Source organism: Tiliqua scincoides, chromosome 1, assembly GCF_035046505.1.
Source record: "Tiliqua scincoides isolate rTilSci1 chromosome 1, rTilSci1.hap2, whole genome shotgun sequence".
Taxonomy (NCBI): Eukaryota; Metazoa; Chordata; class Lepidosauria; order Squamata; family Scincidae; genus Tiliqua; species Tiliqua scincoides.
Genome location: NC_089821.1, coordinates 301,999,805 through 302,026,084, shown reverse-complemented (window position 1 = coordinate 302,026,084; position 26,280 = coordinate 301,999,805). Strand labels below are relative to the sequence as shown.

Here is a 26,280-nt window from a genome sequence, read left to right as displayed (position 1 = left end):
AAATCAGTTACAACTTAAAGCACACAATATGAAAACACACATATATTTTAGACCAAGGTGTCTTAACACAACAAACATTCTTACAGTCTCCATGACACGATAGTATATACAGAGGCACGCTCACATTTACAGCTAATTTTACACAGATACTAAAAACAGTATTAACATTTGTCATCTGCTTTTTGCCCAAGCAGCTCAAGGCAGCTTATATGGGGTTATCTCCTTTGTTTCTCACAACAACCCTGTGAGATAGGTTAGGCTGAGAGGCAGTGGTTGATCACAGCTAAGCAGAGATTTGAACCCAGGTCCAAGTCCAGCCCTCTAGCTCTCACACCATCACACTGGGTGTCATCAAGGTAAATACCGGCTTGCAATGAATACACACTGCTGTGCAAACAATATTTCCATTTGGTTTTCAAAGTCATTTGTTTAGAGTCCAGAAGGGCGTTTCATTCAAAGAAGTGCTCCAGGCAGTTTTTGCTTAAAAATCACAAGTGGGGTAGATGCCTAGGTGCTATTAACAATCCATCTGTTCTTTTTGTCTCCTCCTCCAATTTCACAAAGGGGTTATTTTTCTCTTAGACATATGAATCTCTTACATATGAAAGGTGGAGTCCATTTTCTGTTAAGTGCTTTAACAATACCAAAATGAAGGAGTCTTTTAACATTGTGTCTGTATCACCCATATAAGATACCTTGGAGAGCATTTACCCCCATTTTATAGATGGGGAAACCTGAGGCAGCAAAGGAAATTCTTAAGGCAGCGATTTTCAGTCTTTTTCATCTCAAGGCACACTTGCGAGGTGCTAAAATTGTCAAGGCACACCATCAGTTTTCTTTGAAATTAACAAGGCACACCATGGTACTGATGAGAGGCTCACATCCCCTACTGGCCCTACTAGTAAATGACTTTCCGCCAAACTCCCTTGGCACATCTGTAGACCATTTGCAGCACACTAGTTGAAAATCACTGGTTTAAGGCCTTGCAGGAGGTTGGTTTCTGGCAGAAGAAGCTTTACTCTGCTGTTTAAGACCTTGAGCCACGCAGCCCAGGGATGGTGGGGTGCCTAAGCTATTTTGGAGAATGTGCTGGCACTGTGGATGCTTTGCAGGCAGACCCAGGTTCAATCCCTAGCATCTCCAGTACAGCTAGGAAAGACCCTTGCCTCAAACACTGGAGAGCTGTTACCAAAGCAGTATAGGGTCTGTTCCACTTCTTACTTTTAGTAAATAAAGAATAAGCCACTTTTCCACAATCAGCACCAGTTGAAAACAAAAATTTTGCAACTAAGTGACTCTATCGGGCCATAGGCAGTGGCTGAATTCAGGTCACCCATAACTGGCAAACTCTCAGGCTAAGCATGCAACATTGGACATGCCTGTTGCAAGTGTCTATGAAGCTCTGATGGTGGCGAACAAGGATATGGGAAGGAGTGTGGCATTTACGCGGATGTCCAGCACACTCAGGATGCTTCTTGACTCACTGCTGGATAGGTTGCCTTTGATGTACAAGATGGCAGCCAACTGCTTCTTGCTGTAGAATAGAAAACATCAACCGTCAGTAACACCATCACAACATGGAAGGAGAAGAGACATCACAAAGCACAACCTGACTGTCAATGAATGTTCCCCAATTACAGAAAGTAGAAAGGTAGCAGTGTGCTCAGATGTCCCAGATGCAGCAAAGGTAGCATGGAAATATGATATAAACAAGGAAGCAGCCTCATTCAGCAGGTTCAGGAAGGGTGACCTGCATGATAATTGGGCTCTCCCATATCTTGAACTATGATCAAGATTTGCACATTCTCTCTTCTGTTATTTGCAACTATGTATGTTGTTGGCATCCTTCAGTCTAGGAAGACTATGGCATCGCGCTCTGAATGGTGGTTCTGGAACAGAGTGTCCTCTCCAGTGCGCGAAGCCTGGGTAAAGTAGATATGGAGGATAGACTGTTACCCATGCAGCAAATTCCCCCTCTCCACATCACTGAAATGGTCCAATGGAAAGGCAGAAGCCAATACGGTTGGTTCCAGCGGCGTCGCAGGAGTTGCCAGAACATGACTGTGTTCAGCCATGAACTGCTTCAGGGACTCCGGCTCCGGATTTTGCCTCGAGGTTGACTCCTGAAGCCTTTTCCATAACTGGATGTAGCCACAAGGCAGTGGAGGTTTGGGATCAGAGTTTTCCTTCTCTCAGATGAGCTGCCTTCCCAGGCTGATGAGTCCCATCTACCCGGTGGCTGTTCAGTCGCCTCTTACGACAAGTACAGCCAAAGTGAGGGCCTATTCTTATCCCCAGCCCTCAGGGGACACTGAGATTATTTGCAACTAATAAGTGCTTATTTCTGGACATCATCTGCTTAATGGCAACACTTCCAGCTTAATGATGTCACTTCCAGCCCACAGCTAGTGCCATGAATGCTATTCGTCCTGCTGTAAGAAACAGGTTTGACACCCCTGCTCTAGACTCTGTACAGATGACAAGTGCACTGGCAATTCAGTCTGCCTACTGCCATGATTTCCTGGCTGGGTTGCACAGCTACCAGGCAGTCATGCTGTGGCATGTATCAAACAGAGTGGGTGATGGTGGTGCACTGGCTGAAATGGTGGTGCGTAACTGACCCCCATAACTGTGCTATGCTCATTGCAAGTCACTCTACACGTTCTTTCGCCCATACCTGATATCAGGATATTTACTGGCAAGTCCACCAGCTTCTAGCATGATGGCATTTATGTCTTGGAGCCTGATTATTTCAGCTAGACTCGGAAGGACAGAATCCAGCCACACAGCATTGGACCCCTACAAGAGAAGGCAAAGCATCATATTAAATAATCCATCATGCAGATTCTTGAAGAGTATACATTCTCCCATCCACACACTCAAGGGATGCTCCAATATAGTAGCACAGGGATGGAAAGGACCATGATGTCTGAATATTGCCCCTTCTCTCAAGGCAGAATTTCCTCTACAGGCTCAGTACTCATATCCATGGTATCGAATCAGCTTCATGGCAGGGCAAGGAAATTTGAACTCAGACTTGCTTGGTCAATCCTTTACTTCTCAGATAGGGTGGATACTTACCATTGTCTAGTGCTTTCAATAGTGAGAATATCTTTATTTTTTTAAATAATGTTTAGTTACTAGGAAGGGTAGAAATGGGTAAGAGTCTTGGCCAGTGCCTTGTTTGAACCAAGTGCTCAACTTACACCAAAATCCTCTGCAATGCTCAGGGGTTTCACGGCAGATCAATGAAATCCCCGGGGGAGCCATAGCCCAGTAGCAAAGCATGTTTTGAGCACAGAAGATCCCAGGTTCAGTTTCTGGTATTTCCAGGGAGGGTTGTGAAAGACTCCTCTCTAGACCTCTACAGGCAGTGAAGGCAATACTAAGCTAAAAGGACCAAAGGTCTGACTCAGTATATTGCAGCTTCATTTGGTTATATCTGTTGGAGTTTGGAGCAACTCCTTCTGCTGTCCAGAGGTGGCAGGATGCTGTCCAGAAGGGGTTAAGCCATGGCCCAGTTACCCTACTCTTTATTACCTGTCCTCTTCTGTGACCTTTGTGGGGGTATGGCCCAGACCCTATAATCTTCCCCACATTCTCTCTTCCTCTCTGACCACTGAACTGTTGAGATAGCACACAGCAGGGCTCTGCTGGCTACGCCATCTTGAGCACATGGCATGCAGGGTGAGGCAGCTTTAGGGCCTTGCTATCTTTAAGTTAGCTGAACCTCTGATCATAATCAGATGCTGTAAATATGCTTCTTATGGAACTGTGAGTAAATGACTTCATTTGCAATTTCAACAAGCCATTATCGTTTGTCTTTTATTGATTAGCAGTCAGCCGGGTGTGGGAGCTTCCCTGGGTTGATACCCAGCAAGGGGGGGGAGGTCTGCTGCTGAAGCTACTCTGCTTCCCCCCCCCCCCCAAAAGAGGAAACCACTTTTTAAATTCTTCCAACAATATCCTCTGGGTTCCTTAGCAGGAAAGGAATGCAGAAAGAATTCTAGGAAGGAAGAAAGCTTGAGAAACCCCTTTTCAGAGGAATATTCATTCTGATATTTCATAATGTTTCAGTTTTCCCCAAATGTCTCATGTCTGCCACACTTAATTTTTGGAAATTTGGATTAAAAAAATTTGGATTTTTGTCTCTCGGAGAACCATGACCTGTAAAAGCACCTAGTACTGCAATCTTACATCATTGTCCTCCAACTGAACCAGCTCAAGCTGTGAATATGCATGCAAGAAAAAAAGACCTCAGGCTCCCTTCCAGGCAGATGTTACCATTAAATCCAGAAATATGACATCTAGTTTGACAAAAATATGCTTGCTAAAATGTGTTCACTGTGAAACATTCCCTTACCTTGAGGAGGCCTCCATGACTGCCTACCCAACTGCAGAATGCAGCACATGCCCCATTGGCACAGCTACGTCAGGGCTGGAAAGTTGGTTAGGATTTGGGAATTGGTGCTCAAATCAAATTGGGCATAACCCACTGGGATGAACACACACACACACACACACACACACACACACACACACACACACACACACACACACACAACCCTCACAAAGCCACTTTTGGTTTGACAAATGAATCGGAAGTGGCTTTCCCCAGTATCCACAGCATTTGCAGTGAGTCAAATCTGCACACACTGGATCTGTGGATACACTGTATTTCACTGGGGCTTATTTCCAACTAAACAGGATTGCAGCCTTATACATACAAATGGAGCACCCTACCCAACACCTTCACATCAAGGCTCTGTTCCGACACAGGGCAAGTAATCAGACTTACGTTCGCCGTGCAAAACGTGCGCAAAGAGGAGGCATTTTTTCGGATGAGCTCAGCCAAATTGTTCTGCAGATCTGGGGACTTCAAGCTGACTTTCTTCCTCATAAGTCTTGCAATGTATTCCTGGATCAAGTGGAGGTGAATTTTCTCCATGATAGCCTGTAGCAAAAGAAGCAAGCAGTTAATCCTCCAAGATCAGATGCAGGGTGAGGACAAAAACCACACATTACCAGTGTAATAAAAATGCTATGTCAAAGACTTTCCTAACTCATCCAACCAGATTTTCTTACGAGGAAGTGGTTTCTATGGCCTGTGGACAGATGTTGAGCTATGCCAGAAACAGGGCCTTTCTGGTGGTGGCACCTGCACTATGGAATTCCCTCCCCTTTGAATTGAGAGCAGCTTCCTCATTATTAACATTCTGGTGGGGCCTGAAGACTTTTTTATTCAGGAAAGCCTTCAAGGCACTATAAGGGCTGTTTTATTAAATTTATAAATTATGTCTTTTACTGCGTGCTTTCAGTCTGCTGCTACGTATTTTATCTTGTTTTAATTGTTTTTAAGTGCTTTGTATTTTTAATGTTTATCTGTTGCCTTGCGTTTTAACTTGATTGTTAGCCGCCTTGAGTGCCCTTTGGGGAGAAAGGCAGAATACAAATCTAATAAATAAATAAATAAATAAATAAATAAATAAATAAAGCTTTACAAAGTGTTTTCAAAGTCTGTTCCTAGGAGCACTGGAATTCCTCAATGAGAAGCACAGTGATGATGGAGGAACCTTGTTCATCATTGCCAGTTTTCATCTCCTGCGGTAATGATGAGTGCAGTGGACTGCATGCCCACAGTCTGTTTTTATCAGCAGCTCTGCGCCAACTCTGGGTCAGGACCCATGAGTTGGGTCGCAAGTCAATTTCTGGTGGGTCACATAGCACCTAGCTCAGCAGCCATTGAAAATGCAGAGCTGAAAAGGCAGGGTGCAGAGCTGCTGGGCGGGGTGGGCTCCTGGTGGTAGAGAGGTGCTTTGCCCTGAATAGATAGGAAGATGGGATACTGGAAAGGGGGGAGGGCGGTGTGGTTGGAGAAGGATCCAAGCCTGCGTTCTGCTTTGACTTCCAAGCTGGAATGTTTGGATTCTGAGCTATGCAAAGTAACAGCATGAGTGCGCTGTGTCATGCTACCTTTGGTTGATCGTGGCTTAGGTTTGAAGCCTAAATTGATAGTGTTACTTCCAGCTATGACATCACTTCTGGGTTAATGACATCACTTCCAGTGGGTACCGACAGATTGTCATTCTAAAAAGCAGATCCTGGTGCTGAAAAGCATGCTTTATGGCTGCTTTGCAGCAACCAGTGCCAGTGGAACAAATGTTCTGCCAGCAGGTCAGCCTAATAGGATTAGGTTGTTGGAGGGACTTTGAGGTCATCTAGTCCAACCCCCAGCTCAATGTAGGCAACTACAGCACTCCTAACAGCTAGCTATTCAGCCTTGCTTGCTTTATTTGCTGCAGATTATTTTTAATTAGTAGGAAAGTATTGATCTTTGGTTTGTACTTATTAATGTAATGTACAGGGTGACTTGGGATAAACTAAACCAAGTATCAGGTATTTCAAATGAGTCCTGTTCTAGCATAGTCATCTATTTAAAAAGGGGGGGGGGAGAGAAGCTGTATGAATCGTGTAAGCTTTAATTTTTCTTATCATACAGCAATAATTTTGGGAAAGCGTTTTAGAAACAACAAACATGATTATTGTGAATGTGACTATGATGAACAATGTATCTGTTCATTTGAGGAATACTCAATACATTGAATAAACTTGCTCCATGCGGGAGTTCCTGCTGTTTCCCAATCAGTTCATACAAGGATCCGCATTAGTGCAGTAGATTATTTTAAGAACACAAAAGTAGGAAGTTCAAACAAATCCTTCTCTTGAGAGTTTACATTGGCTTTATGGAACCAACACCAAGTGATACATTTCCAAAGAAAAAGAAACTCCTGTGATATGATGAGAAAATCTGGGTCTTCTGCCAGAATAAATAAATAAAATAATAAAACTTTATTTTTATCCCGCCCTTCTCCCTAACGGGACCCAGGGCGGCTAACAACATATTAAAAAAAACAATAGATTTTAAAAACATTAATACAAGCAGATAAAGACATTTAAAAACACACTACAGGGCCATAAAAACAGTAGTCAGATTAAAAGAGTAAAAGAGCAGATCACCGAGGAATCAAGCCTGTAAAACTAAAAGATGTATAAAAAAGTTAAGAAGGCCAGAAATCAGAAGGCTTGTTTAAACAACAGTGTTTTCAGGCCTCGCCGAAAGCTCTCAAGAGAGGGAGCCATTCTCAAGTCAAGGGGAAGGGAATTCCATAATGTTGGTGCCACTACTGAGAAGGCCCTATTTCTTGCAGCCGCCCCCCGGACCTCCTTGGGTGGCGGCACTTGCAAAAAGGCCTTCTCTGATGACCTGAGATGGCGAGCCGGATTGTACGGGAGTAGGCGGTCTCTAAGATATCCTGGCCCAGAGCAGTATAGGGCTTTAAAGGTCAAAAAGCCCTATATGAGGTCAAAAAGCCCAAATGAGAATATCTCATTTGGCTCAATAGAGCCACCTCTTTAGCTATCTCCCTTGACTAGCCTTGCCTGGCTCTAGATTGGCTGAACCCAGTTGTCTTTTTTCTTCCATCTGTGCTCTTGACCTTTTCATTCTATCAAGATTAATAGCTGGACCAAGTCCAGGAATTCTGGGTCTCTGATAAACAAACTGGTAGCATTTGAAAAGTATGGAGGGGAGCAATGGTAAATGGGAGTAGGGTGCTCAACTCTTCTGGAACCATTTAATTACGTGCACCTGTTTTAATTATTGTTTTTAATTGCTATTTTTGTATTTTTAATTGTTGTAAGCCACCTTGTGTGCGCATGGGGCAAAAAGGCGGGATATAAATTAATAAAATAATAATAATAAATAATAACCTAGTAGCATAGCTATGGGGAGTGATGCAGTAAGTACTGCAGGCACTGCAATGTGCCATGTAAGTGGCCCCTTGCACTCACCAGCAGAGGGCAATGATGGTAGCACTGAGGGCAGCAATGACGGAGGGCATCGATGTTGGAGGACAGCAAAGCACAGCATTGCTGTCGCTGCACAGAATGGCTCTGAGGGCGAGTGGGGGGGCGCTTTCATGGTGCATTGCAGCACCTGCAGTACTTACCTTTCTGCCCACCTCTAGCTATGCTACTGGACTTCCTGACCACCAGCTGCTCGGTCTTTTCTGGACTGAATTGTTGTCTACATGCCCTCATCCAACTGTGCCTTTGTCCAGGAAGCAGAGGAAGGAGCTTTGGGTTTCCTGGAGATAAAGGGTCAGACTAGATGTTTGGCAGAGACCCAAGTCAGGAAGCCAAGGATCTGTGCCAAGTTGCAGGTTAGGGTCTCTGCCAAACCTCTGAAAAGCAGTGGATGCAGGGAGCCATTTCTCCTTTTCTCCTGCTCACGTACAGTGTCTCAGGTCATAGGACCTGGCTGTGAAAAATCCTAAAGTTGGGCTCCAAAAAGCAGACGCTGCCTCCTTTTCAAGAGGCCTTGGCTTACCTGGCGAAAGGGATCTTTGAGAGCCTTAAACATGGTAGTGTGGGAGCTGGTGGTTGTTATGATGTCATCCATAATGTCAGCACAAGAGAGCCATTTCTTCTGAGTGAATTTTTTAAAAAGAGGCTGAGGAAAGTCAAATAAAATACTTAAGTACATCAACCACTGGAACATTTCTGAAACATGTGTTCCCCCCTCCAGTGGTGTAGCTGGATGGGATACAAAGCACTAAGTTTTGCAGGTGTCTGAACGCACTGTGCAAGTAGCCCCTCCCCTTTGAGTCATTCTGGGCAGGGGGAATGGAAGCAAATGCCTCCATTTTGCTCCCACCACCTAGAATGACTCTGAAGGGGAGGGGCCAACTGCACAGTGTGTTCAGATGCCTGCAAAACTTAATGCTTTGTACCCCCTCTAGCTACTCCACTGCTCCCATCATCCTTTTTGGGTGAGCATGTTTAAAAGAATACAGAAAGGAGCCGAAAGATGCTCAAGGTGCTTTGCTCTTACATCATTGTAGAGGGAGAAGGGGGGAACCAGCACACAATCTTTCCATCCATCTTTCTCCTTGTGCATTCAGTTCATCACAACATGTGGTTGGCAGAGGGCGAGAGACAAGACAGACCAGGTTCTGGATGCTGGGCTCTTTTCCTTTCCTTCCTCTAACTATCTGGGCACTGTTTTCCTGGGAGCTACAGACTTGCCATCCCTGATATATAGCAAACCAATAGGTATGTAGTATATTTGCAACATTACCTGCAACTCCAGGAAAAGGCCTTGAAGCAAAACATCAAACCCAGCGCTCTGAATAGCATTAAGTGTGGCAAAAATCTTCTCTTTGATGTCATCCAGTGCTGATGTCTTGGCAGTGCTCTTTTCAGTATGGGTTCTGAAATGAAGAAACGTGAGAAGGATATAGTTTTTCAACATGTGCTTCAAAACTGTTGTTGGATCAGGCTGTTAATAATGTATTACTTGGCAGGGATGCAACTTAGCTTATTATGCAATGGTGTTTTAATTGAGATCCAGTCTGGCTATGGCTTTTACTGCTACTGTTTCCATAACTATCCAAGTTAACTGTTTAAATAAAGCATTTAAGTAACTGCAAGGCAGCCCAATCCTGAGCTGCACAGAGCGTGGGGCTGCCGTGGTGGGAAAATGGCTGCTGCAGCATCCAACATACCCTGGGCAGCCACTGCCACCTCATTGGGTGAAGGGGATGTCCCCTTCCCCAGAGTAAAGGAAGTAGCCCCGCAATGGGACTACTCAATTTTACAGCCGCTCTGGAGCTGCTGCAGAATCAGAGAGCTCTGTGTTGGGCCGCGCAGCCTGACATGGGGCTCAGGATCCAGTGGAGCTGAGCTCCACTGGTCCTGCCCCCTCCCTCCCCACTCCCTCCCCCTGAAACACTTTCTCCCTGCCCTCTGCCCACCCTCACCCCACCTCCCCTGCCCCAGAACGCCACTTCCCCACCTCCCCCCACACCCTCACTCACCTCTCCACCTCCCAGCGGTCCAGGTGACCACTGAGCAGCGGGCCAGCACTAAATCCTGCAAATGTGCCTTACAGCACGTTTGCGCTCCAGCGGTAAGCTGGCGTGCAGAGCTCAGGACTGGGCTCTAAATTTGCCCACCAGGAAGTGTATTTGATTGTCAGTGACTGACTCGAAAATCACAAAGGAAATTTAGTTTAGATATGAGGGGGAATTTCCTAACTGTAAGAGCCATCTGACACTGGAACAGTCTATAGCTCATTCAGGATCAGACTATCCCTCATTGGAGGTTTCAGGTTGAGGCTCTCACAGATGCTGTAGTATTTGCCTGAACTGAGCAGGGGTTAGACTAGATGACCTCCATCAAGTTCCAACTCTAATTTTCTGTAATTCCATGGCAGCCATTTTCAACCACTGTGCTGTGGCACACACTGGTGTACTGCGAATGGTCTGCAGGTGTGCTGCAGGAGTTGGGGGGGGTCATTTATTGGTAGGGCCATTGGGGAATATGAGCCCTCCATCAACAGCATGGTGTGCCTTGTCAATTGTCAAAAAGCTGATGGTGTGCCTTGACCATTTTAGTACCTTGTCAGTGTGCCGTGAGATGAAAAAGATTGAAAATCACTGCTCTATAGCAATGATTTTTTAAAAATAAGTTTTCTAAAACATCTGGTTTTGATCACTGGCAGCAGAAACAAATCTGGTTATCTAAGCTAGATAAATTCTTGAAAGAAATCTTTTTTATGTACATGTACGTTAAAGCCCTAACCCAATTCAGATATTGCAAAATGATAGCACGTAATTCTATTCTTACCGAAAACTGAAACAGTTGTTAATATTTGCAATGATTGTCGCCTCAAAATGTTGGCGCTGCTTGTTTTCCTTCATGAAAATTTCAAGTTCCTTCTTGTAGCTAGAAGCACAGTGTGGGGAGAGCAGAGGAGATGAACAATGATCAGAACCTATGCATCTGAATGCATGAGTTTGCCCACTATACAAAATGTATTCTTGCAAGAACTTGCTCTCCTACCTTTGCAAAAATGTGAAGAGTTCATCCAAAAGTAATGTTGACATTTGTGAGCCCAGATCTGGTGCAATGTCTTTTGCTCGCGTTCGTCCTCCATCAATAACCTGAAGCATCAAATATCAAAGAATCAATACTGCAACTCCTGATCCAGGATTTTCCAGACCACTAGCATTATATATTCGGTAACTAAAATATTCTACTACTATTCTCTGACCTTTCAGCTCCTTTTGGATACTGAACTTTTCAGCCCAATCCAGCTCAGAGTTAACCATGCTTAATCCCACTGTGCAGTCCTATGCATATCTATTTTGTTCGATAGTTCTTACTCCCAGGTAAGGGAATGTAGGATTTTGCTGTGAGTTGTGCATTGGATTGGGGGCTGTGTTTATACAGTATAACAGGGGTGCCCAAACCCCGGCCCTGGGGCCACTTGCAGCCCTCGAGGTCTCTCAATGCGGCCCTCAGGGAACCTCCAGTCTCCAATGAGTCTCTGGCCCTCTGGAAATTTGTCGGAGCCGGATCTGGCCCGACGCAATTGATCTCAGCATGAGGGCGACTGTTTGACCTCTTGCCTGAGCCGTGAGATGAGGGCTCCCTCCACTGCTTGCTGTTTCACGTCTGTGATGCAGCAGCGGCAGTGAAGGAAAGGCCAGCCTTGCTTTGTGCAAGGCCTTGAGCTATTGCAAGACTTCATTCATTCATTCAAGTTCACTCATTCAAGTTCATCTTTAATATATTCATTCATGTAAATTTATTCAAATTTTAAATGTAAATTAATTCTTTTTTACCCCAGCCCCCGACAGAGAGCTGATGTAGCCCTCCTGCCAAAAACTTTGGCCACCCCTCTAGTATAACAAGACACATGAAACATTGTGATGGGAAAAAGAAGGAACTTCAACTTCAAATAATCCTGAATTAATTCAGAATTTGAACCCAGGCCCTCCAGTTCCAAGAATCTGGACTCTGATTACCTCATTGCTTTCCCTACAAAACTACCGGCATTTGAACTGAAAACTGAGAAAAATTAACATTTAAAAAATCAGTCAATACTCTTAAGATATTAAGGTATAATTAAGCACCAGAGATGCTATGAATGCACCAGAGTTCCTTATGCATAAATTTTAAATATCCAATTGCTTATTTTATTACCTGAATAGCATCAATCGGCAGTTCACTGTGAAAATGGCCACCCAGTTTCTCTGGCTCTCTCCCTTTTGACCACTTTGCAACTTCGGCTTGTAAACAGTTGGCCAGAAGGCGTTTAGCAGAATCCTTAATAGGACAAGGAGAAAACACCAAAACAGAAATGAGTATTAATGTGAAGTTAGCTAGCTAGTACTCAGTGGTGTCACTTGATGCTGTGTATGCGCAACCTCCTGATTTTAGCAATGGGTTATGTCAGAATGCCAGATGCAAGGGAGGGCACCAGGATGAGGTCTCTTGTTATCTGGTGTGCTCCCTGGGGCATTTGGTGGGCCGCTGTGACATACAGGAAGCTGGACTAGATGGACCTCTGGCCTGATCCAGTGGGGCTGTTCTTATGTTCTTATGATGGGCGCAGGGGTGCTGACCGCACCTGATAGCACCACCATGAAAGGGTGACACTGAAGGTGCTGCTGCTAGTCTCCAAAATTGGCCTGTTCTTGCAAGAGGATGGGGCCAGAGCGAGTCTGGAAGGGGCAGGGCCATGGAGTGACATCACTGGTGCACTGGGAATGGGCCCTAAGACTTGTAATTTAAAGCTTTTGGAGATGCTCATCAGTCTCTCTGCCTATAGGAGCTGCTTATCTGTGGGCATCTCCAGCCCAACTGGGGGAAGGGTCGCAATGCATTTGATGGTATAATTGTCTGCAAACAACACTTTTGCCTTTTAAAAATTCTGCTGGAGAAGCTGTTTGAGTCCTTGCACAATCCCAGCTGCAATCTCAACCAACAGTCCTCCCACCCTACTTCCACTTTTCTTCAGCTTGCATATTAATCGGTTTTGGCTGGTGTATGGATGCAATGAATTTGTTTTAGGAAGGACAGACTGTGTACCATTAGTTGAAAATGAATATATGAGAAATGTTCATTCCAGCATATGTATCATTGAATTCGGTGGAGTTTATTCCCAAGTAAATGTACTGAGGACAGTATTGCTGTGACAGTCAAATGGAAATGACCAGTTGAAGCTGCCTTATTTTGAGTCGGACCATTGGGCCATCTGGAGTAGTCTTGGCAACAGCTTTCCACCAGCTTGGGACCTACTGCCTGCAAAGCCTATACTCTACCACTATGCTATGGCTCCTTTACTAAAAGAGAGGATGTATAGACTGGGACAACTTCTGGGTCTTTTCAACAGAAACCTGACGCTCCACCAACTGAGCTATCCAAGCTCTATTATTATTATTGACAATTGACTTGCAGAGTGCTTGGGGAACCTCCATGGTGCAAGACACTCCATCCCACCATTACTTCAGCACAGATCTCTGGCTATGGCAATAGTACTGAGGTTACAGCAAATGTAGTGAAAAGAGGAAGGTTGATGTTCGTGCGGCACCCTTCCCTTCCTTCCCCTTTTCTTGTTTTTGTTAGTGAGATCACCACCCCAGTGCCTTCCTTCTTCCAAATCACTCCCCTGTCCTAGCAGAAGAGGAAGGAGATGAAGAGAAGCAGCATGGTTTTTGCCTTCTTTCCTCCACAGGCCATCTAGGGGAAGAGTGATGGGTGTGCTTCTATGCTGCATGGAGAACTTGCACTGAAGCGGCCCATTTCACCCCAACATCTCCCACTGCTCAGCCACAGATGTAATTGTCTACACAAGCTCTTATGTAACCAGGATTGAATAAATCGCTAAGTGATTGAGTAAAGAACAAATAAGGCTCTTACTGCTTCATTAATCAAGTATTGCTCTTCAAATTTTTTGACTTGTTCTTCTGGCAAAAGAGTTTCTAGGCTGGATTCGTTCAGCTCATTCACTAAAACTGGGTGATTTCTTATTTCACTGAAATGAGAAAAAAGGACCATGTATTCAACAGCCATTTCAGTTCAAAGTGATCACTTACTCTAAATAATTGTTCAGAATGAAAAGCAGATGTGAAAACTGATCTACAGGTCCAGCCTATTTATACATGGATTTTTTATACACGGATTTAACAACAACAACAACAACAACAACAACTTTATTTTTACCCTGCCTTTCTCCCCGAAGGGACTCAACAGGAATGGCCCCTGCAAATGAGAAGGAATGTGCTGATTCCTGGAGAAGGGGAAAATGCACCCCTTTAAATCAGTTTAAAAAACTGAACAGTCCTTTAACAATAGCCTCCTTAATGAGAGAGACAGAGGGCAGCTGGCTGACAATCCATCAATCCTTCTCTCTCCAGGTGACCCCTCCCTTCCCCCTGAGCAGGTGAAAGGTGATCACTTTGCATTGGTGAAGGGAGAGACTGAGTGAAGAGCCTTTCTAAGCTCTTGGAGGAGGACTGATCACTGGAACAAAGAAACTTTGTTTTTTTAAATTGATTTGCTATAGTGCATTTTTTTGCCATCCATGTGAGTGCTTGGAATGGAACCCCTGGGAATGAGGCTCAACCTGTATTTTCAAGCCATAGCATACTAGGATCAAATGTGAAAACCACCTGCATCTTGTAGCCAACATTTTCCATTTCTGTCTTGTTCACAACCTTCAACAAACAGTAGATACTGGCAAGTTCTTTCATGAAAATTCAAGATCAATGTTTTGCACTAGTTGCTGAAACACTGGTAAAAAAGGGATTTAAATTGTTTTAGAGACAGTGGGATTAACCCACTTTTCACAGTCAAGAAATCTGATAATACACTTGTTCAAGAAAGGATCAGTTTTCTTTGAACAGGTCAATGAAAAAATGCTTGTTTGAATACCCATATCTTGCTTTTGTTCTGCTTGCAAAAACAGTTACAGATGTGCAGGTGTAGACATTTTCAGACTTGCCCTCATGCCAGTCTTTGCTTAGTGAGCTATCTGAATAAAAATTATAACAATATTCACTGCCATCAAAGCATTCATATACAGTAGGGGTTGGTGGAGACACAGCAGAGAGCCGCCCCTAAACCCTCAGCACCCTAAGTGGCAGTGGTAGTGCTCACTACACCAGTGTTTCTCAACCAGTATCACTAGTGGTACTTGAGATGATGTCTGGTGGTACTCGCAGGATCCCTGGACACCTGTCGCCTGGCAGTGAGACAACAGACAGTGGTAGGAGGCACAGCTCAGTGGGTAGAGCTTCAAAGCATGCTCGAAAAAGCCCTCCCATTCACCATGAGCCTCTTATTACCTAATCCATGCATGTCTACTCAGAAGTAAGTCTCATTATAGTCAGTGGGGCTTACTCCCACGAAAGTAAGGATAGGATTGTAGCCTTATTGGTGTATGTCATGTTGCATCTGGCCTCTCAACCCAGAAGCAACTGGTGATGACATCGTTACCAGTTACTTCGGGTAGTAGTTCCAATAGGTGGACCATGCGAAATGGTACAGCAGAGGACAAATGTTAAACCCTGTTCTACACCATCAAGAGGTAGGTGGGGTTTCATAGGAAGCCCAGAGCAGAGGTTGGCCCCCAGCAACCTGTTTCCAGAACTGGTGCAGAAGCTGGGCAAATGACTACTTACTTTGGATAAAAATTCTGCACCCAGGTGAGGAGGAGATGAGTGTCCTTGTTGCCCAGCTCAAACTGAGCAATTGCTTCCAGCTGACCAGAGAAGTAGTGGTGATAGTACTTTGCGTAAGTACTGCACACCCTAAAATCCTGGGGATAAAGGTGTTTAATATGCTGTACCACTGTGATTAGATCTGATTTCATAGTCTTGCCCATGTGCAGGAAGCAGTGAGCCGTCGTAGAGAGCCCCTTACTCTTATCAAATGGGGGCTCTTTCATTCGCTCGGCTACAGACGCCTGAACCGTTTTTCTCCACTCTTCCTTCCAGTTTCTGGGTCGGGAACAGCCAGCTTTTCCAGATGCCTGGAACGTCTCATCCTCTTTCACCTGTTCTTGTATCGTTTCAACTGCCTCCTGCAGCAACTCGGGTTTTGTCGATGCTATGGTTATGGATGAATGGATGATGCCGAGGAGCACTTGCTTCAAAAACTCATACAGGTCTTCTGTCTCTCTAGTCCTTTCCTCTTCACTTTTGATACCAGAGTCACAGTAAGTATCTTTCTCCATGGCAATGAGATGTCGACTGGCTTCGGAGAATTTCCTGTTCTTAATAAGCTCTCTGATTTGGTCCACTGGCAAAACAAAATAAGAATATCTTTGAACCAACAGCCTTGGGATTCTAATTATATATTTTTTTGTAAAATGCCTAGACATTGACTCAACAGAAGGGTTCTTTTATAAATCTCTGTACCTCTCCCCAGAGATATTGCTTGTTACTTGCAAGATCTTGCAAGGTGACTTGTTCCGAGGTCTGCTGGCCACACGGGAAATGCAACCCAGGTTCATACCCAATGTTATATCTGCTGCATCAGTTCCTGGTGCAGAGCTCTTGCTGGCCTCTAGCATGAGGAATTTGAAAACACAACTCTATGGCACTCCTGAAAGGAACTACAATGATTACCACATCCCTGCACCATATTAATGGGTGCTTCCTGGTTTACTTCCTGATATTAGCACTGGGAAAGAGCTGTCTTGAAACATCCTGAAAAACAGGCTCAGTCTGACTCCAGCATGACTTATTTCTTTGTGAGAGGAATCCCCACCTACACTCTTTTAAGAAGGAAGAAGATCATGCAGTTTTGTAAACCGCAAAATGAAATGCATGCTGCTCTTCACTAACTGACACATCAGAAACCTCACAGCCATGAGCATGTTTCTCTTTACAGAGATAACTCCTCTAGAGGACTCCTCTAGGACAGAACAACTCATTTCAAGCATGGGCTATGGGGTCACAAACACTGACAGTCCTGTGTCAATTTCTCCGTTTATGAAACAGGAAAACTAGTCCAGTTCATTCCATGGTTTTTTGATGTCACGGTAGCATGCATTTCCTTTATGTCATTGTCTGTTGGAATGACATCTTGGGGGGGGGGGGAGTTGTATTAAATATTACAAAGGATGAGAAAATACAATGGGCTACCATTTTCAGGTGCAAGCCTATGTTCGTCATCCTGATAGTCCATCTTTCCACTTGATAAACTATTCAAAGGCAACTTACAAAATAATAGATCACTGTTTCTTAAACTCTCTTGGAGTTTAAGGATAAGTCTTTGTGGGGGTGGGGAGAACAGCAGCGACGTGATCCTGAGGCAGAGGGGCTTTTTAAACATTAACTTACCTGCTGCCAGGATCGTGGGGGGTGCAGGGAGTGATCGCGAAACCAGAAGTGGGTCACGATTGCTTTTTTTACTTTCTACAGGCCGCGGGGAGTCCTGAGGAGGGCTCAGTGGGGCTCCCACACCCCAGCAGCAGGGAGGAGATGTTTAAAAAGACCCACTTCTCCTGCAGCAGCATGATCCTGAAGATCGCATCAGTACCTATCCCCTGACCCTTCAAAGGAAATGGGCAGTGGTTCTCCATCATAACCACAACTGTAATAGAGAATTATAGCACCAAATACAGGGTGACCTCCCCCCCAAAAAACAGAACCCACAAATCTTTGAATAAAACTGTTAATTTTAATTTTTCTTTGGAAAGAACATGACTTTTATGCAAAGCGACCAAGATTTGGGGAATAATCGTACACAGATTGAAGTTTGAGTCCAGTAAGTTTCTTGAAATTTACTGGACCTTTGTAGGATTTAATAAAATTTTTATGGGTTCTGTTTTTTGGGGGGGTCACCCTGTAGTACTAATTTCACTGTTGTTGTTTTTTTTGAAAGCAAAGCAGGATTAAAATGTTTTATGATAAGAATCTTAAGAACAATCACCAACATTAAAAAATTAAACAGCAGTAGAAATAAAACAAAAACCCAGGATGACTGATCCTGCCACCTAAAAGCCGCTAGGGATGGTTCTCTGCAAATCTCCCAGGGACAGAATTACAGAACTGTGGTGCTACCACAGAGAAGGCCTTCCCTCCATCAGTCGATCTGTCATCAGTCTGAAAGATGAGGCACCTAGAGGAAGAGGGTTTTTAATTGATGGGCAAATGCTTCGGGGAGTGTGTGGCCCTTCTGTGTGATCATACTGTACCTGTAACTGGCTTGAGTTCTTCTTTGGGAGAGGCCCTCTCAGTAACCACTTTTTTGTGTTTTCCAAATGAGATGTCAGCAAAGGGAAACATTTTCCACAAGCCTTTCTTGTGCTTCTTTGGCTTCAAGGCAGAAGAGCACATTCCGTTGATTTCCACAGAACACCCAAGAGGGCATCCAAGTACAGGATCCTGGCTGTTGCTTTGAGTTTTCATGCGGTCTGTTGCCTGAGCCTCCTCAGCTGAAGATTCAAGCGACAGGGAGTCAAGTTCCGACTCGGATGACGTTGATGGCTTGGAAGATGCTTCACTTCCAGACCTGCTCTCTTTGGGAGGGCTGCTGAGGAAAAGGGGCATCGTTTTTATCATCTTCCGCCTTTGAGCCTGCAAATCACATTAAGTAAGAAGTTGTCAGTCTCTAGAGTACTTGTAGCCAATTGGCAAACAGACATCATCCCAAATCCACCATCTGGTAAAGCCTTTATTTGAACTAACCAAATAAAGAAAACTTGTAAGCAGCAAGTAGTAGAGTTATCCAGAGCTTGTCATCAGTTTGGATGTTAAACAAAGGGAAAAGCAAAAGAGGATGGGTGAAGTTGGGCATGGGGTGAAAGCCCAGTTCTGTACAGTTCATAACTAGGGCGACCAGTACAAAGTGGGACAGAGTGAATATAGACCTTTAACCAGGAAAAGGGAATTTTAGCAGGTGCAGCTCAACATGGAAGGGTTTGAAAACAGTGGTTGAAGGTGGTTAAACAGTGGTTAAAGGTATAGGCACTCTGTCCCCCTTTGTATCTGGTAATCCTAGTTATAACAGTTTCACAGTAAGCTTATGCAAGTTTATTCAGAGGTAAGTCCCACTGTGGTCAACAGAACTTACACCAATGTAGGCATGCCTAAGACTGCAGCCTTCTCCCACTCCCCCTCATCTTTTGGAAGTACTCTGACAGTTGCGGGACAGGGAGGATGGAAATGTAGCAATGATTCAGCAACATGTGAGCCAGCATTTACAGTCACAAGGGCTGCTTTGGAATACGACTTTTCTTTTTAAGCAAGTCCACATTTTGGTTATTTCACTGGTAATAGAAAACAGGGAAATCTTGACAGGCTTCTTAAAGGAGGGGCATGCCTCTTAATGCTGCCTTAGTCATGTCATAAAAACACTGGCTCTATAATTTTCCAAGGCTCCTCTTCTGCTGGATCCTGTCCCCCGTGTCAGGCTCAGAAGCCTGACACAGGGCTTCCCAAGTTTGCACCAGCAGTTTAGCTAGGCAGACACAAGAAGCCCCATTGTGGAGAGTGGGGCTTTACTCGAGGTAAGGGGACTATTGTCCCCTTCCACCATGGAGACCTTTGGTAGCTTTCCAGGCCCTGCAGGATACAGTGGCAGCCAATTCAGCACCTCTGTGACCCTGTAACTCTGCACCAAGAAGCATAGAATTGGGCTGCCCACTCAAACTGCAACCCAAGGGTGCAATCCAGCCAAAGTGAAGCGGGACCACTGCTTTCAGTGGGCAGGAATTCTTGTTGTTTGAAAGAAACCTGTTCATGAACAGTAGTTCTCAAACTTTGATTTTTGGAGCCCTCTTAAACAGCGTCTCAGGGAGACTTGCAGGCACTTGCACAGAGTGGCACAGTGCTGAGTAGATGGTGGCCATTTATGGTGTACTTATGGAGCCCCTGAAGGAGTCTCAGGGAGCCCCAGGGCTCCTAGGAGCACGATTTGCGAAACACTTAAATCAGCCATTTTCAACCACTGTGCTATGGCACATTGGTATCCCATGAGCAGTCTACAGGTGTGCCACAGGAATTTGGGGCAAGGTCATTTATTAGTAGGGCCAATGGGGGATATGAGCTCCCCACTGGCTGCATGGTGTGCCTTGTCAATTGACAAAAAACTTGATGGTGTGCCCTGGCAATTTTAGAGATGAAAAAGGTTGAAAATCGCTGACTTAAACAGAAGGCTTGTGAAATGTTTGACACATCCCCACACCTTTAGTGATGATGTAACTATGAGGCAATCTTATCCTGCTTTATCCATTAGGAAAATCCTCCATTGCATTAAAAAAATGTAATTTTAAAAAGCAAAAAAAAGGATACAAGAATATGCAGCTGCCATTTCAAGATTTTCATATACAGACATTCCCAACCTCCTAAGCAGCCCCTTTTGAAAAGTCATTTCTAAATGGAGTGGCTGACTTGCTGGAGCATGGCACACCTTCCTCCTTTCTGCTCTGTCTGTGGTCAACAAGTATGATCCGATATGGTTATCTTGTTCTGCCCTGTGATCAGTGGTATAGCTAGAGGGGGTGCAAAGCAAGAAGTTTTGCAGAGAGCCTCAATACAGCGTGCAAGCAGCCCCTCACCTGCGAAGCCATTCCGGGCAGGGGGAGCAACACCTCCGTTTTGCTCCCCTGCCTGGAATGGCTTCAAAGGGGAGGGGCTGCTTGCACACTGCAGTGAAGCTCCCTGCAAAACTTCATGCTTTGCACCCCCTCTAGCTACACCACTGCCTGTGATGCTATGAAAGCTACATGTACTGTCTTCAGTGATGTTTTATTTTACAGCAGATTACAAAGCACACTCTCCCATTTGCCTCCTGTACTTTGTTTTGTGGTGCTATTAGATCACTGCCTTTTTCTGGAGTACAGGACAAGTGTCGAAGGCTTCAGAGCTGTTAAGACCTGACCAGGCATGCTGCAATTTGCTGTTTCCTCTTATGGCTTTCATTGCTAAGCTAACTCACAATCACAGCTCAACACCCCCTTATCATGGAATACTGCCTCCTGGGAATATTTGCATGTGCAGAAGCAGATTGTCATTTACAAAACTTGCAGAATAGTAGAAATTCCCTAACTTCTGAGTCACTTTCCCTGAAATCATCAAGAATCCTCCTATCCAATGCCAGAATTTAGGCTAGTTCAGTGACCATATAAACAAAAATATGAGACACTGCCAAGTGCTGGTTTTGATTTTTCACAACATTTATGCAAAGGAAGAAACCAGCTTGGATTAGGAGTTTGTAAGGGCACCCAATTATTATTAATTTCTATTGCCCATTCCAGCATACAGGTTATTTTACAGGTTTTTTTTTCTCCTGATAACTCTTTTGCAGAAAAACTGTTTGGCTGAGGTTGGTTATGTTCCTGCATGAGACTTCAAGGACTTTAGAACTGTACATAATAGTAAAATGATCATTCATATTACAAATGCTTCTCCTTTGCTTTTTCTTCCAGATGAACAAGGATCCAGGCATTTCCCCCATGTGAGGCTTAAGCTGAGTAGTGCTAAAATGAGCCTATACAGTGGTTCCCAAACTATGGGCCCACTGGTGGGTCATGGACTGATTTTTGATGGGTTGCCAAAGGATAATGGACAGATCAAATAACTAATTGACTCAAGCCCTAAGGTTATTTAAAAAATAATAATCAGATATTGTAGTTGCTAATTACCTTTCACATAGCTCATCTCCTGCAGTTTGCAAGCATATGTAAATACAGGGAGATAAATGTGTGAGGGTCTTTTTTTCTGGATATCATTACTTATATATATTATTTCTTTCTTGATACCCTTTTTAAAAAGTCTGGTAAGCCTAGGTGGGTCCTGATAGAGTATCATTTTAAAAAGTGCGTCCTGGTGCTAAAACATTTGGGAACCTCTGGTCCGTAGTATAATGTACATTATCAACATTGGCCAAGGCTGCAATCCTTAACACACTTATTTGGGAAGAACTAACACACTTATATTGGACTAACAATGAACATATCAAGTTGCCTCATACTGAGTGAGATGATTAGTTCAATTAACCCAATATCAGTTACACCAATAGGGAGAAGTTCTCCGAAGTCCCAGGCAAGAAAAGCTTTTCCCTGAACTGCTTTAACTGGAGAAGTTGAAAATCCTCCATGCAAACCATACACCCTCCCATAGAGCTACAGCCCCACACTACACCCCACATATCCATGACATCAGGCTGTAAAATGTTCATTCAGTTTCTTGCCTGCATCCTCACTTGCAATCAAAACATAGACACATGGCATAAATAGCCCAGAAAAGCAGGTGCATTCTTTAGTTTCACAAGTGAAAAATGGCACAATCCAATGCATGACTACTCAGTGGTAAGCCCCATTGATTTTAATGCGGTTTATTCTCGGGTATTCTCGCTGTATAGGGTTGCAGCCTTAGACTTTAACAAAAAATAAACCTAGAGAGGCTCAAAGTCTATGAGCTTCACATAAGGAAATTGGACCTAGGGCAATTGTGAGTTGGGCTCAGATTCAAATGGGAATCTCCCAAGTCTAACAGACTTTCCATTGAATCATGTCAGATGTTACAATAGACATTTCATTAAAATATCAACAATGCAATGACAGTCATTGGAATCCTTATGACTTATCCAATCGGCATGCATTGTCATTGATATTTGGAAAGTCATTAGACTGTTGGCTAAGTCACACATGCATGCTTATCACCCACTGACTGCCACATCAGTGGTGACCTGCACACAAAAATGTGCCATCACAGGTTAACTGCTTTCAAATCACCTGCCCTCATGCTTTCCAAACACAGTGCTTCTCCAGCATACATTCATGCACTCATCCCTAGCAAAAGCAAATAAAATGAGATCTGCATAAAACCTCCTGCAAAAGTCTGTTGAGACCTCCACACACCTAAAGTTTGTCTCTCCTGAATTTTTTCTTTTCTAATTGACATCTAGCCTGCAGATGCCTTCAGTTAATTCTAATAAAGGATGTTACCAGATCCTGCTTTGGCTTCCCCGTTCAGCAGCAGGATTCAAGGGATGCACACTGATGTGTGCCCCAACTCTTTGCCAAACCCCCTTAAGAACATAAGAAGAGCCCCACTGGATCAGGCCAAAGACCCATTCAGTCCAGCTTCCTGTACCTCCCAGTGGCCCACCAGATGCCTCAGGGAACATACAACACCTGCATCCTGGTGCCCTCCCTTGCATCTGGGCATTCTAACCTACTTTTGAAATCAGGAGGGTGCACATACACATCATGACTTATAACCTGTGATGGATTTTTCCTCCAGAAATCTGTCCAATTCTCTTTTAAAGGGATTCAGGCTGGAGGCCATTACCACATCTTGTGGCAAGGAGTTCCACAGACTAATTGCGCGATAAAGAAATACTTTTTATTCTATCCTAACTCTCCCAACACGCCATTTTAGTGGATGTCTCCTGGTTCTGGTGTTGTGTGAGAAGGAAAAGAACATCCCTCTGTCCATCCTCCACCCCACCAACAAATGACTTGCAAAGATGCAGCAGTGCCGAACACTGACAAGCTTCTGGAAACTGAAAGGAAATGCCTGCTGCCTGTTTCCCATTTTGTTTTATCTGCTTAGTTCCCCTCATCCTTTATTTGGAAAAGAAACTGCCTCGCTCCTTCTGAAGTGCCTGATGGCCAACTGCATAAAAATATCCTTCCCACTGCTACCCCAAACCTGTCCACCTGCAGCACACTCTGGTTCAGGGCTCAACAGCATGTTGCGGGGGAGGGGGGGCTGTGGCAGCACCAGGGCTACAGTGACTGCTGCCCTGGGAAGCATCCCTGGGTGTGCTTGGAGGCAGTGGCGTAACTACAGGGGGGGGCAAAGCACCAAGTTTTGCAGGGAGCCTCATCTCCGTATGCAAGGGCCCCCTCCCTTTCAGAGCCATTCCAGGCAGGGGGAGCAAACCAGAGGCATATTCAGGCCAGATGCCATCACCACAACCTGTGGCAGGGAGTTCCACAGACTAATTACGCACTGGGTAAAGAAATATCCTTTCGTCTGTCCTAATTCTCCCGACACACTATTTTAATGGATGCCCCCCTTTAGCTATGCCACTGCCTCCAGGAGCACCCAGGGATGCTTACCACCACCTCGCACACTGCAGTGAGGCTCCCCACAAACTTAGAGCTTTGCCCCCCTCTAGCTACGCCACTGGTGGAAAGCATCCCCGGGTGCGCCTGGAGGAAAGCACAGGTTCTGGCTGACCTGGTGCCGCAGGACAGGTGTGGAGGCCAAGGTGGGTCCGTGGACCTCCTTCCCAACAAGGCTCCTCGAGGCTCCCCCCTTTGGCTTCCAAGACCTGGTTGCTCCAGCTGGGGGGCTTCCTGGACGGGGCGATGGGGAACTCGGGAGCCCGGGGTGGAGGATCAGACCCTGGAGATGAGCCCCGGGAAGGGGGCCTGGGACTGGTGGGGCGAGGGCAGGACTCACAGGCGTGCGGCTGTTCCGGACGGGGCCAGCGCTCTCCTCTTCCCCGGGCGAGCTGTAGGCGCTGCCTAGTTACAAGAGCGGGCGCAGCGCTCCGCTCTATATAGCAGGGAGGAGGAGGGGGGAGGAGGGACGTTTTGGAAACTCCGCTGGGCAGGAGGGGCTGGGAAAGTCTGAGCACCGCAGTGGGGTTTCCGAGGGTCGAGCTGGGCTGGTGGGAACAAACTCCCCCCCCCTTTACCCACCTCTCATGGGGGGTCCCTTGGCCACTGACTCACTGATCCTTGACCCAGATTGAAAGCACTAGGCCGGTGGCACTCACAACTTTTTGGCACCGGGACTCACTTTTTAGAATGACAATCTCTGGGGTCCCACCTGAAGTGACGTCATGGCTGGAAATGACATCATCAAGCCGGAAAATTGTTGACACCCTCATGCCAACCAAATCAAATCAATCAATTAATCAGTCAATTTAGGCTGCAATCTTATCCACACTGACCTGGGAGTAAGCTTCATTGACTATAATAGGGCTTACTTCTGAGTAGGCATAGGACTGGGTTCTAAGGCTGTAATCCTATCCACACTGACCTGGGAGTAAGCTCCATTGACTATAATGGGACTTACTTCTGAGTAGGCAGGCACAGGCTTGGGTTCTAAGGCTGTAATCCTATCCACACTGACCTGGGAGTAAGCTCCATTGACTATAATGGGACTTACTTCTGAGTAGACAGTTTTAGGCTTGGGTTCTAAGGCTGTAATCCTATCCACATTGACCTGGGAGTAAGCTCCATTGACTATAAAGGGACTTATTTCTGAGTAGACAGGCATAGGATTGGGCTTTCAATAAATTAAAAGTTTGCAACAAGTATAAGTTTAAAAATGTATTTAAAATAAAGAACACTCCTAAACAGTGGCTGATCTGTTTAAAACAAATTCCCCAGACATCCCAAAGGCTGCAATCCTGTGTAAGCCCCATTGACGATCATTGTTCAAAGCATATACACAGTAGCCTGTTGGAAGTACAGACCTGTAACATTTCTCCAAATATAGTCACCTACCATGGTAGTATCAAGCCTAATATATTAAAAATGCAGTACACATTGAAATGAACAAAGACCCACCTGAAATTGGCTCGCAACCCACCTAGTGGGTCCTGACCCAGTGTTTGAGAAACACTGCGCTAGCCCTCACTAGCCCTCATCACATGTTAGGATGTATTCATGAGGGCCAGGATCATGCATGCTGCCCACATTCTGATGGTAGTTTGTAAAGAGTGCATGTGAATGGTTGGCAACCTTCAGTCTCGAAAGACTATGGTATAAGCCTACAGCACCCGGTATTCCCAGGCAGTCCTGGGAATCCAAGTACTAACCAGGCCTGACTCTGCTTAGCTTCCAAGATACAACTGACTCTTTCTCTGGCTCTGTGCAAATGTTCAAACCACCTACACTGAGGGGAGCAGGACTGAAGGAACAGACCCTCTGCCTGCAATATTTGCACATTTAGCATGTGGTCTGAACAGACCCTAATAGGCACAAACTATGAACACCCTGCAAAAAGTAAAGGCAGGGATGGGGGGTGCTATTGCAACCCCTTTTCATTGTACTTGTATCTACTGCCCACTGTTTGAAGATCTACATGAGAAAGCCCTGTATACATACAGTTGCACACATGAAGACTCTGTGCCCCTTTTTGAGGGTTCAGCTCTCTGGCATTGGAAAAAAAAAAAAACATTGGAGAAGGCACAGAAGTGCATTTTAAGGGGATGGGCTTTGTGGAAGGGGACCTAAGCATGGAATATTTGAAAACTGCCTTTCTTCAACTAACCACAGGAAGAAGGTGAGCAACTTGTGGGGAGTGGTGGTGGAGGATCTGGCTGGAGGCCTCCCCTGGTTCAGCGGAATATGGAGAGCTCAGGAGCAGAGTTCTGCACCCCCTCCATGTATTCATCCTAATGTAATGTATTGATAATGCATCAATGTGTTATTAAAATACTGTGCATTAT

At 45.0% G+C, this 26,280-nt stretch overlaps 1 protein-coding gene across 2 annotated transcripts; it reads right to left on the bottom strand.

Moving 5' to 3' along the window:
- Window positions 1-31: 31 nt before the first annotated feature.
- Window positions 32-24,335, bottom strand: TNFAIP2 (TNF alpha induced protein 2). Of its 2 annotated transcripts, none has more exons than XM_066629305.1 (12): window positions 24,279-24,335; window positions 18,056-18,437; window positions 15,534-16,152; window positions 13,771-13,885; window positions 12,052-12,174; window positions 10,906-11,006; window positions 10,690-10,788; window positions 9,140-9,272; window positions 8,390-8,512; window positions 4,799-4,954; window positions 2,678-2,799; window positions 32-1,534 (listed from the first exon to the last, which is right to left on the bottom strand). In XM_066629305.1, the coding sequence occupies exons 2-12, from the start codon at window positions 18,420-18,422 to the stop codon at window positions 1,393-1,395; spliced, it is 2,100 nt and encodes a 699-aa protein (XP_066485402.1). In that variant the 5' UTR covers window positions 18,423-18,437; window positions 24,279-24,335; the 3' UTR covers window positions 32-1,392. The 2 variants fall into 2 exon arrangements, with proteins under 2 accessions (XP_066485402.1, XP_066485410.1); XM_066629313.1 differs by having other exon boundaries at window positions 24,054-24,334.
- Between the last annotated feature and the right edge of the window lie 1,945 nt (window positions 24,336-26,280).